Genomic DNA, 13,102 nt, shown 5'->3' with positions numbered 1-13,102 from the left:
CTGCTGCTTCTAAGAAAAGTCTCTCTTTTTTGAATTTGCTGTGGTGGAGCATAGTGGTTTTCTTCCATTATATCCTGTGGGTGGTGTCCAGAACATGGTCAGCCAAGCCTGAATGGCCATAGTTGTGTTTGAAGATGTAATACTTGTGTTCCTCTAGATGGATGGATGCTGATCTGCCCCTCTGTCCAAAGTATGCCAGCTTACAGGAACAGGGTACTTTGTAAATTCCAGGCAGAAAGAGAGGAGGGAGCTGATCTTTCGTAGAACAGATAAGGGTAGCAAGTTTGCGGTGGGGCTTATATGCTGTGTGTAGGTTGTACTGTTTCAGTATCTTGGCTATTTTTTCGGATGTGCCACGGACGGGGAATGGGGGGGGAGTTGATTATTTTTTTGATACTGTGATCGCTGTAGCCATTGGAGAGGAAGGTGCTGTGTATGTGGTTAAACTCAGTAGTGAGGGCGGTTCCACTGGAACAAAGATTGTGGGCTCTCTTGACACCTTATCTCTCTCTTTGAAAACGTTTTTCCCTCTGACATCTTAGATTTCTTTTTCTTTGCCATTAACTCTGGGTATTTCTCTTGGAACAACAAAATCTACAAGCAGATAGAGGGAACTGCCATGGGTTCCCCCCTCTCACCTCCCCCTGCCAATTTCTATATGGAAGATTTCGAAAAACGAGCCATAGACTCAGCCCCACTCAAACCTTCTATCTGGCTAAGATATGTAGATGATGTGTTCTCTATTTGGCCTCATGGCCCAGACACATTAGACTCCTTCCTCAGTCATCTCAATAGTCTACATCCAAGAATCCAGTTCACTATGGAAAAGGAAAAGAACAATTGTTTACCCTTCCTAGACACCTTAGTCACACGCCTGCCTAATGATACACTTACCTTCACCGGATACAGAAAACCCACACACACAGGCAGATACATTCACAAACTCTCCCATCACCACCCCTCTCTCAACAATATGGCATTAAAACTCTTACCAAGAGAGCCCACAATCTTTGTTCCAGTGGAACCACCATCACTACTGAGCTTAACCACATACACAGCACCTTCCTCTCCAATGGCTACAGCGATCACAGTATCAAAAAAATAATCAACTCCCCCCCCCCATTCCCCGTCCTTCTCGTCAACAAGATTTTAAAAATGCCATCACCATACCCTACATCCGTGGCACATCTGAAAAAATAGCCAAGAAGATACTAAAACAGTACAACCTACACACAGCATATAAGCCCCACCGCAAACTTGCTACCCTAATCCGTTCAACGAAAGATCAGCTCCCTCCTCTCTTTCTGCCTGGAGTTTACAAAGTACCCTGTTCCTGTAAGCTGGCGTACTTTGGACAGACAGGCAGATCAGCATCCATCCGTCTAGAGGAACACAAGTCTTACATCTTCAAACACAACTATGGCCATTCGGGCTTGGCTGACCATGTTCTGGACACCACCCACAGGATATCATGGAAGAAAACCACTATGCTCCACCACAGCAAATTCAAGAAAGAGAGACTTTTCTTAGAAGCAGCAGCAGCTCTCAAAAACCAACCAAATCTCAAATAAATACAGTTGCATTAAGCTTCCGAAGATTTGGGAAACACTCATCACCAGAGTTCCCACCTTACATTCCAGGCCACCTACTACTGCCCTTAAAGGGCGCTCTACCTAGATAGGACTTTAGTGTCATCCACGTGGTTGGGCTTAGTATTGTTTGTTATTTGTGTATATGTTACATTAATTGTTTTTGTAATCCCCATAGATGTCCTAGTGACTAGGACGAAATATAGGAAGTATTAAATTCTATTTTAATTCTTTTTGAGTGTTGTAAAAAATCCATTAAGCCTCCAACATGATGTAAATCACTGGTCAGACCACACTTGGACTATTGTGCCTAAATCTAGTCACCTGGCTTCAGTGTGATGTGGAAACATTGGAGAGAGTCAAGAGGTGAGTGACTAAGACAATATCAAGACTTTGGAATGCTGGCTATGGAGACAGGTTGAAAAAATGTGGACCGCAGTGTTTGGTGGATAGGAGTTAAAGAAGTGTGATATGATAGAGAAATTTAAGTTAGTAAGAGGATTTAGAATCCCACATAATAGTTTCAGAAAACATTAAGATGAACAGCAGTTTGATGTAGTTGCAAGTTTTAGGAAATCAGGCTTGAATTATAAATAAGTGGTAGCGAACATCATTTACATTTGTGTTTAGGCCACATGTGGTGAACGTGATATTTTTTATGTCTGTTGAATTTTGGTGTTTGTGTTTTTTTTTTTAGAACTATTTTTTGAAACCACGATATTGTTAGAATTAATTGTTTCAATTTTTCATTACACTTGTGAAGAGCAGGACACGAAGTTGAGGTGACAGATCTGACCAGCATATGTATCTATCATTACTGATCGAATCAGCTATAAGAAGGAGAATCTATGTATAATCACTGATGGAGACAACAGGATTTTCTTTCTTCCAGTGATGTAAGTTTTTTTTTCTTTCACAAATAAGCAAACATACTTGTGAGCATAAGCAGCATGAGAGAGCAAGCAAACTATATAGATAGGAGTCATCACCCTAAACTAGAAGAAATATGGATTTACAAATAACCTGTCTATAATAGACCAATGGAATTAAATTGGGGGTGGAAAATCAGATATTACATATTCCAATATGATTAATATCACTCTCAGATGAATGGATAAAAATTAACGTTTTATTTATTTATTTATTTTTATATTTTACATATTGTATATACTTTGTATATACTATATATATATATATATATCTTGTATATACTATATACTTGTATCTGCCTTAGACGATAGAAATATAAGATCTGATAATGTCGAGTCTTGACAAGTAACAGACTGATTTGGAGGAAAATTGTAGATAGGAAGTTAGAAATGATGTAAATTTTTCATGTACTACTATCATATCCTGTACACCCCTTGAGAGTACATGTCAGGAATTTGATGATGATGACATCTTGTATACTGAAATATCTTTTTTTTATGCATGCATAATTAAAAATCATTGTAGAAACAATTCTGCAATATTTCACAAACTAAAGTTTGGCATTAAGTAGAGCAAAATTTTATACAAAATTTAATTCAACATTATGAAACAATCAATCAATAGTGATACCTAACAAACGATTATCAATAAAACTACCTACAATAACATAAATCTCTACCTATACACAAAAATGGCAGCTTAACCTTACCACCAAAACTGCATTCTTACTAAGTAGACAATAACAAAGGGAAAAACTACATCTCACTAAGCAAAAATTTTCATTCAAACATACATATTCAAAATGATGGATAGATCAAGATTCACTTCCACATGATATGACCTTATGTACAGAGAGGGTTTAGCAAAAAAAAAAAAAAAAAAAAAAGCATTAATAGTATTATCATTGTATGGACAATGACTGAGAATTTGGAGTGGAACAAGGGATAAGTGGAATATCAAGACCTTAGGACTAATCACAGGAGGCCTACACAACATCTACAATACCTCTTCTTAAATTTGTTTGCTGATGATCTCCTCACCCCAACTGCAACTAACTGTATTCACTCGGTCACTGTATACCATGGAAAAAAAATCTAATCCCAATATGCTTCAGTAATCAAGCATATTTTAAGTCAGTTTCATAGATGAATAATTCCTTAGTCCTCTCTCTGCATGTATTGAAAATTTAACATGCATCTATTCTACAAAATCTCTTGATCAAAACTGGTATTTTTATTTTCTTGTCTGTTTTTGAGTGCACAAAGATTTTTTTCTGAAAATCTCCTAGAAAAATATCATCACGGAATATTAAAGTATTATACAAAATTACTTTTTTTTTTTTTTTTTTTTTAGGCTAAGGAAATGCATGTATGTTGCATGTGTATCTACTACTACGAAAAAAAAAGGGGGAGTAATAACTTTACAAATCATGAAATACATAAACTGTTTTGTAGAGTTCTTGAAATAATTTCAATACTTGTTTGGGAATATCTGAATATAAGATAGTTTTAAATATAGTTAAAAAGAGATACAGTAATTGAAAACAGGAATTAACTCTGTCATGTGCAGATTTGAATAAAATATGATATTAAGAGGACATCCTCTCCAATATTAAGAGTTAGAAAAACTTAAGTTAAGGGGATAATAAATCCTGTATTATTTTACAGCCGGGTACGAAACTCGGAGATCGAAATCTAAGAGTTTCATGCCGAAGAACTATAGGCGAGTCCAAGCATAAGTCATCACTTGGGTAGTACAACACTATGGCAACTCGTTTCAAAGGTGAAGCAAGCACCGTCACCATCCTTAATATATTCTCATAATGTAAAATGCAGCTCCTAGTACTGTTTTACATTATGAAGAGAGGTCACTACCCAGACCGGTTTCGCCCTTCGTACCCAGCTGTAAAATAATATGGGATTTATTATCCCCTTAACTTAATTTATGTCGCTGGAAAAAAAAAAAAGCCTCTTAGTTAGAAAAACTTTTGATTTCTCTCTACAAAGATTAGAAAAATTAGATAATTGTTTTTATAATGAACAATTCAAATGACTTCTCTACTCAATTTCAAAACTGATGTCTTTGGCCAAAACTGTTTTAAAATAAATTTCACACAATATACAAAGAAAAAATAAAATAAAATAAAATAAACAAGCTTACCCGGATGTCGTTAAACTTCAGAGATTCAATTATACCTATAGTAGCACTATGAAGGTCTGCTGATTCAAGAATAATAACAGTTGGCCTCCCTCCAATCTGTAATGAGAGATGCTTGTCTTTACCAGCTATTTGACATCTTATCTCTCTTCCAAGTTCAGGGGAACCAGTGAATACTATTTTCTTCACACTCTCATGACAAGATAAGTAAGCAATATTTGTTCTCAAGTGATATGGAACAACATTTATAACTCCGGCAGGAAGACTACATAGTACAATACAAAATGATGAAAACCATATTATTTAAAAAAAATAAAAATAAAAATAAAATAATAATAAATAAATAAAATAAAAAAATCGGGGATTTAAAAAAAAAAAAAAACAGTCGCATCAAGTTGAGTTAATGGAAGATAACACATTGGTTTACTGGATGTAAAATAAGCAGCATTTATTACAATTTATTACATGCAATATTTTATTCAAGTTACATGGGCATCTTTAGAGATTGCAACAACACTTATCTAAAACAATGCACTCTTATATACACTATCTGATCAAAAGTATCTGGACATCTACTCGAAACTGTAATCAGACTTTCCCTGTGACACACTTTCCAGTAGTGCACATTAATAAAGGATGGGTCCATCCTTTGCTTCTATGACAACTCTAACTCTGCCAGGGAGATTACTACCATGTGTCGGAACATCTCTGGAGGAATGGCAGCCCATTCATCCTGAAAAGCTGTAGCCAGAGCAGCTTGAGATGTGGGTCATTTGAGTTTGGAGCGAAGCCAGCATTCTAATTCATCCCAAAGGTATTCTATGGGATACAAGTCAGGGCTCTGGGCCAGCCAGTCCATTTCTGGAACATTATTGTCCTCAAACCATTCCCTCGCAGACCTTGCTTTATGGCAGGTAGCACTGTCATGCTGATAAAGACAATAGTCATCACCGAATTGATCTTCTACCATAGACAGTACGCAATGGGTCAAAATCTCCTTTGTACTGTATTTAGATTTCTGTGTAGTGTTATGAGAGGGCCAAGTCCATTCCACGAAAAACACTCCCACAGTGTAACATCTTTTCCAAATTCCACTGTTGTATTACACATGCTTGCAGGTTATCCAGGCATTCGCCATACACAAACTCTCCCACTGGACTGCCACATGGCAAAGCATGATTTATCACTCCAAATCACACGTTTCCAGTTGTCCACCGTCCAGTGGCATCACTCTTTACACCACTGCAGGTGGCACTTAGCATTCACAGGAGAAATTTTTGGTTTATGGGTAACTAACTGCTCGATCATGGAACCCCATTCCACTTAGCTCTCGGCGCACAGTCATAGTGCTGGATGGACAGTTAGTAGCACTGCAGAACTCCTGGGTGATTGTTTCACTTGATGTCTGGCGATGTCCACAAACTACCTTCTTCAATGTTCGACGGTTCCTGTTTGTCATTAAATGTGGCCTAACTGACCATGGTTTTGTTGGGCCTTCACGTTTCCACTTCACAATCACATCAACTGTTGACTTAGCAACTTGAGGAGGGTTGAAATGTCTCTGACAGATTTCTTACTGATGTGGCAACCAATAACTAGTCCACGTTCGAGGTCACTGAGCTCCCTTGACCTACCCATTCTGCTCGTACCTCTTATCACTGAACAACACATAGCTCTGTGCCTCCTTTTATACTGGTAAGTGAGGTTGTAGTGACATCTGGATGTCAGTTTTTATGAATTACAGAGAGGTGTCCAGATACTTTTGATCAGATAGTGTATGTGGTATTAATAGATTAAGCTTCTCAGTACAGCTGACTCTCACCATAGGAAATACCAATTGTTAAATCCCAAGCAAAGTTCCAAAATCCAATAATAAATTCACTATAATGAACTGTCGTTGTTGTTGCTCCTATGAGTTTATTACAGTGAGAATCAACTATACAAAGGAAATGTTTCTAGTGTTTTGATTGCCATGTCCTTTAGGTAGAGCAGTAACGTTTCTCAGATTTTTAGCAGCATCTATGAACTATTTGTCGAGGTTAAATGTATTTTTTCATGTTTGTTATGTCTGACCCAAAACACAATTCCTCCACCTGGTTGTGTTATATAGACTGTTATCTAGATTGCAAATGATGTGTATGCTATTTACTTCTATGGCTTAAGTATGCTAAATATGTTTTTAACATATTTAAACTCAAACAATGCAAAAATCTTAAGACATTTACTAAAAAGAGAAGCATTCTCCTAGCAGTTTAAAAAAAAAACTTTTTTTTTTTTTTTGACTGCTGGGAGAATGGGAATGAGTATTTCTTTACAACAGCTATAAACCACATGAAATCAAATTATACACCCCTATTTTCAACAAACAGAGACAAGCACTTCTATCTTGACATCACACATGTGGGAACTCTCAAGAAAAATAAAGAGAATCCTTGAAAATCACATCCACACATAATTGACATCTCTTAGAAAATTAGTATCCTTTATCCACTTATCAGAACATCAAATCATTCTAAAACCACATTTAGCATGATATATTTGAATTAACTGGTTTTATCTGGTTCCTCTCTGGGACCTCGATAAGACACATTAGTTCCTTCATTATTATTATTAACCCTCCATGAAGTTGACAGACTCATTATGGGAGGTTCATTCAACTGACAACATATTTATCATATAGAATCTTAAAATTCTTAACATTCCTTTCATTAACAACACATTATGGTAATACGTTCTATTCAATGACAATTCTCCATGTAAAAAATCCCCCCCCCCTCTTCACCACACTTTTAACATAACATCCAGGGATAACTCTTCTGGTTCTTCCCCTCTCACCTTCTACTCTTTTTATAATCCTCTATGGATTAATCTGATAAAATCTTCTCACTAACTTAAATATCTCTATCATATCAATCCACCAAACTCTGCAATCTACATTTCTTCAACCTCTCTCCATAACCAGCATTACAAAGTCCTAATATTGTCTTAGTCAATTGCCTCTGGACTCCCTCCAATGTCTCCACATCAGACAGAAACCAGGTGACTAGATTTAGGCACAATAGTCAAAGTGTGGTCTGACCAGTGCTTTACAAAGTAGCACAACCACTTCCTTATCCCTACACGTTAGAGCACTTCTTATGATAGCAGCACTACAATATACAGCCTTTGCAACACTAGCAATATGCCCTCTAAACTTCAGTCTACTGTCAATCATCACTCCCAAATCTCTGATCTCAACCACGTCCTGCAGAATGGCATCATCGATATAGTACACAGCCTTATATTTCTGCACTCCAAAATGCAACACCTTGCACTTATTAATATTAAAGCTACAACCCAACTCCTTTCAAATCTTCCTGAAGGGAATTAACAACAGCATTGCTGCTTATAAGTTTCCCTAACTTTGCATCATAAGCAAACAAATGAAGGTCTCCAGTCAGTCCACATAATATATCGTTTACAAACAAGTTACACAGCAGGGTCCCTGTTTTTGAGACACTGGTCTATCATACACAACCTGCTGCAATCATTCAGAGATCCAATTTCCAATCCATCTGACCAATATACTGTCTATTCCCATCCTCTGCAGCTTGTACAACAACTTATCATGTGGTAATCTATCAAAAGCTTTTGCAAAGTCCAAGAATATCACTGTATATTATTCTCCCTTATCTAACACACTTGTTACTTATAATAAAATGCAAGTAAATTGCTAAAACAGGACCTACTCTTTATAAATTGATGCTGGCTGTCATAAAGAATCCTATGTTTATCAACCCAATCCTGTATTCTATTCCTAATCACTCTCTCCAACAACTTGACCACAACCACAATTATACAGACTGGTCTATAATTGGAGACTTCTATCCAAGAACCATGCTTGTGGAGTGGTACTATTTTGCCTTTTTTTCCCACTCCTCAGGAACCATACCCACTGCTAGACTTTCATTAAACAACCAGGTCAAGAGCATAGCCAGTTGTGGTACACATTCCTTAAGAATATGTGGTGATATATCATCCATTCCCACAGCCTTATTCACATCTATCCAACCAACATCTGATACACCTCTGTTTCTTTCACTTCCAATTCTCCTAATACTTGCCTCTCTTTTATATATTGCGTGGCATCATTTACACCAGTATGATATATGCTAATAAAGTGCTCATTCAATAATTCCAATATATTCTTTGTAAGCTGTTAGTCTATTGCTATTACTATCCACCAGTGTTAATATGGTGACAGTCATTGCTTGCCATGTAGCAGAAAAATTCCCTTGAGTTAACCTTGGCCTGACCAAATAATCTCCTCTCATACTGCCCTTTTCTTTCTTTGCCATGCTTGTCACTTTTCTAGCCTACACTTTATACTCTTCATGGATCTGATCACCACCAACTGTCTTGTACCACCTCCTTAACATTTTCTTTTCCAGCACAGTTTGCTTGATTTCACTCTTACTCCATTTACTCGCTTAACCTTTGGTATGCATTGCTTTTGTCAGATACTACCTTGTGAGTTTCCATGCATTGTCAACATCTTTTCAACTCAGATCATCTACCCAATGTACTTATGCTGACTGACTACAGAGCTTTCTATAATCACCTGCTTTATACTTTCACACGCATCCATTTTTGGCAGTAACTTTTTCTTGTTTCATCACTTCCCAAACAAGTATCTCATGTTCACTCTCACCAACCAGCAGCAGTGTCAACACTTCATTAACAACTACATTTTGTGAAATTATTACCAAATTCAAAACAATAAGGCCTCTAGTTGCTTCAATCAAATGCTGCTTAAGATACTTATCTCTCAAACTCCACAAACTCACCTCTCCTTGTTCCAATACACCACTTCTTCTTCCACTCAATATTCCTGTAATTAAAGTCTCCCATCAGGATCACCTTCTTTTTACATGCCCAACTAATTTGCCAAACCATTTCACAATTGGCATTCTCTGCTCTATAACAGCATCCTATCAGATATACTAACCTGTTTATTCTAGCTTCACACAGTTTCAAAATCTGTGCATGCACTATCAACTTCCACACTTTGCAGACACAATTCCTCTGTAATCAACAGCACTCCCCTCCTCTTTTCACATGTCTATCCTTCTGGAAAAGTATATATCCTTCTAATTCTATTCCTGACATCACATCCTCCTCAGACAACCAAGTTTCAATTATTCGAATTATCTTGGGCATAGTGTCCCAATCAATGCGACAAACACAGCTCTCTTGTTTCGAATACTCCTTATATTTGTGTATAAACATAATAATCCCTATGTGTTTGAAGCCATTCCACCAGCACTAACATTCTCTACTCTAGCTGCTATGCAACAGCCCTCTCTCTTCAGTCTGACCACTCCTGTTTCCCTGATCCTGACTCTGATTTCCATTCCTACCTGTCTTATCCTCACCTTTATGCATTCCATCATCTTGTGCTGCTGCAACCACATCTTCAACCTCATATCCATCTTCCTCCTGCTGTACAATCTGTTGATTTGTGCTATCCTGTTTTACAGTTAGACTCTGAAGATTTGCTACATTATCTTCTTGACTCTGTGCATTCTCAGAAAACAACAGACTTTCTAAATGCTCAACACCAAACCCATTCAAATGTAATCCATCAGCTTTATACCATTCCAACTCCCCCTTCAAATTCACTCTGCAGATTTACAAATTGAACACTCTTTGCCTCACACAACTCAGCCATCTCACTATTCATTATTGCTGCTATTTCTCTATTCACTTTGAAAGTTTATTTTTCACTTGGTCAGACTATAATAAATTTAGTTTAATCCTTTATCCAAGTGAGTGCAAACAAAGTTTGCACCTGAAAGTATCTTCAGGACTGGGGTAAAGTGGTACAACACCGGGCAACTCCTTGCAAAGGTGGAGCCAGCTACCAACACTCCTATCTCAGTATCTCCCATAATGCAAAACACATCTCCTTGCAGATATGTATAATGTTATGCATTAAGGGAAGGGCCACTACCCAGATTAGTTTCAACCTTCATTGAGGTCTCTTCAGTGGGAGACCTCACTGGATAGTAGGTAGCTTTCTCCACCTTTGCAAGGAGTTGCCCGGTGTTGTACCACTTTACCCCAGTCCTGAAGATACTTCCAGGTGCAAACTTTGTTTGCACACACTTGGAAAAAGGATTAAACTAAATTTATTATAGTCTGACCAAGTGAAAAATAAACTTTCAACATTTTTCTCTAAATCCAGAGTAATTTAATAAAAAGGTGGCACACCGTTTGGCAGCTCCGATAGAAGGAGATGACCTTGCTAATGCTTCTGCCTGGTATCTCCACTTGGGCTTGGCTCCCATTGAAGAGACCTCAGTAAAGGTCGAAACTAGTGTGGGTAGTGGCCCTTCCTTTAATGCGTAACATTATACATATCCACAAGGAGATGTGTTTTGCATTATGGGAGATACTGAGATAGGAGTGTTGGTAGCTTGCTCCACCTTTGCAAGGAATTGCCCGGTGTTCTACCACTTTACCCCAGTCCTGAAGATACTTTCAGGCACAAACTTTGTTTGCACACACATGGATAAAGGATTAAACTAAATTTATTATTTTATCTATTCGCTGTTGTCATATCGGAGCAACACACCTATGACTTTCCCAACAACACTATTCTTCTTTACCTGCTGCAACAACTTCTCAAGTTTCTATGAACATTTTTTTTCTCCCCAACTAAGTTATTTGTACCCACGATTACCACTAATTTTGATGCCCAGTATTTCTTTTTCTGCAATGCATCAGTTATTTGCTTTATTGTTCCACAAAGAAAGCATGTTTTGTGCACTTTATTAGTAATCACTCCTGTAATGATCAAGTTCCCATACACTGATATATGATTATCTTTTGACTCTTTCTTCATAATATTAACTTCCAATCTCTCCTTTACATGTTTAATATCCTCTTCCTGATGTTTCATTTTGCTTTTCATCTTCACTAACTCCTGTCTAAGTGCTTCTATTATGGTGCAGCCATTTGCTCCCATTTCTAATCGCTCTAATCTATCAAGACACTTTTCACATATGTTAATGCTTTCCTTCTTCTCATTTACCCAAACAGTCCACAAATATTTCACATTTTTTGTGAATACATATAGCAGTTCTGTTATTTGTAAGGACGACTCCTGCAAATCAGATTTTATATTATGGTCTTTTAGGGCACTTTTTACTGTGCCAATCCACCTCAAGTTACTATGACAGCACTACATGATTTACATTAATATTAATCCCCTATTAAAAATTTTATTCTAAATCAATCTATTACTTGTGAGCACTACAATATTGTTATATCTAACATTTTATGCTTCTAAGGCACTTCTGACTGAATCAACCCACCTAGACCTTGGTCTTCTTCCTGCCATCTTGGCATCAAACACCTGTTCTGCTACCTTTCCTCACCTATTCTATTTAAGTGGCCATACCACCTTAGATTAGCTCTATTTCTGCTGACACATTCTTGAATGCTAATAATTTCATTAGCATTAGTCCTTTCTAATATCTTCATTTTCAATATGATTCTGCCATTGATGCCACCAGCTCTATAACTTAAAACTGGTTTGAACACTGCCTGTATACTGTTAGTTTGGTATTTTGGCTAATCTCTTTCTTATTCCATATGAATTTATTCAGCTCGCCATCGACCATACCAGCTTTGCTTATTCTGTTGTCTATTTCCAAATTTAACCTGCCATCTTCAATAAAAACTGTGCCAAAATAGCAGCAATATTGTACATGTTTTATAGGATTGCCATTCAGAATGTAGCTGAAGGTTTCTATGCTCCTGCTATTTATTATTTAGTCTTTTTATTGCTGATTTTCATGCCAAATTTGTTACAGCTATTATTCAATTTAGTTAGAAAATCCTGGAGACTTGCACTAGATATGTTTAGGAGTATACAACATCACCTGCATAAAGAAAGAACTAAGTTTGGCATCTCCAATTCTAGCATGAGGCTAATGCCACTTTCTTTCATAATGTGATCCATATAGATGAAGAATAAGAGTGGAGATAATGCGCATCCTTGTCTTACCTCTGATTTTACATCAAACCATCTACCTGTATTTCCTTCAATTCTAACTGCTGACTGAGAATGTAAATATAAACTATGTACTGCTCTGTATAATGTTCCATTCACCCCACATAATTGTAGTGTTGTGAAAAGCTTTTCTCCCAGCACCTTGTCGTATGCCTTTTCTAGATTTGTCTTAAAGTGAAAATCTGATTTTGGTAAATGCTATTTGGTTTGAACATAGCCTGTTCTTCTCCACGTTTCACTCTTCCAGAATCTTTCTTAACCTCATTTCAAGAATGATTGCATACATCTCATGTAACACTTAGCAGAGAAATTCCTCTGTAATTCTCACAGTGTAACCACTGCAAAACATTTGTACCTCAAAATTCTA

At 37.1% G+C, this 13,102-nt stretch overlaps 1 protein-coding gene across 2 annotated transcripts in view; it reads right to left on the bottom strand.

Annotated features, from left to right (window-relative positions):
• LOC150097168 (aldehyde dehydrogenase family 16 member A1-like) overlaps positions 1–13,102 on the bottom strand; it is a 134,761-nt gene that overhangs the window by 83,092 nt on the left and 38,567 nt on the right. For both annotated transcript variants that reach the window (XM_090407213.1, XM_090407214.1), the window contains exon 5: positions 4,680–4,941. In XM_090407213.1, the coding sequence (XP_090263339.1) occupies positions 4,680–4,941 (262 nt within the window). The remainder of the gene's footprint in view (positions 1–4,679; positions 4,942–13,102) is intronic.

The sequence above is a fragment of the Typopeltis vanoorti genome, chromosome 17 (genome assembly GCF_054136105.1).
Source record: "Typopeltis vanoorti isolate ZY-2024b chromosome 17, IOZ_Tvanoo_1.0, whole genome shotgun sequence".
NCBI classification, from domain to species: Eukaryota; Metazoa; Arthropoda; class Arachnida; order Uropygi; family Thelyphonidae; genus Typopeltis; species Typopeltis vanoorti.
Note: the sequence above shows the minus strand (reverse complement) of the source record. Positions and strands in the feature narration are given on the sequence as shown.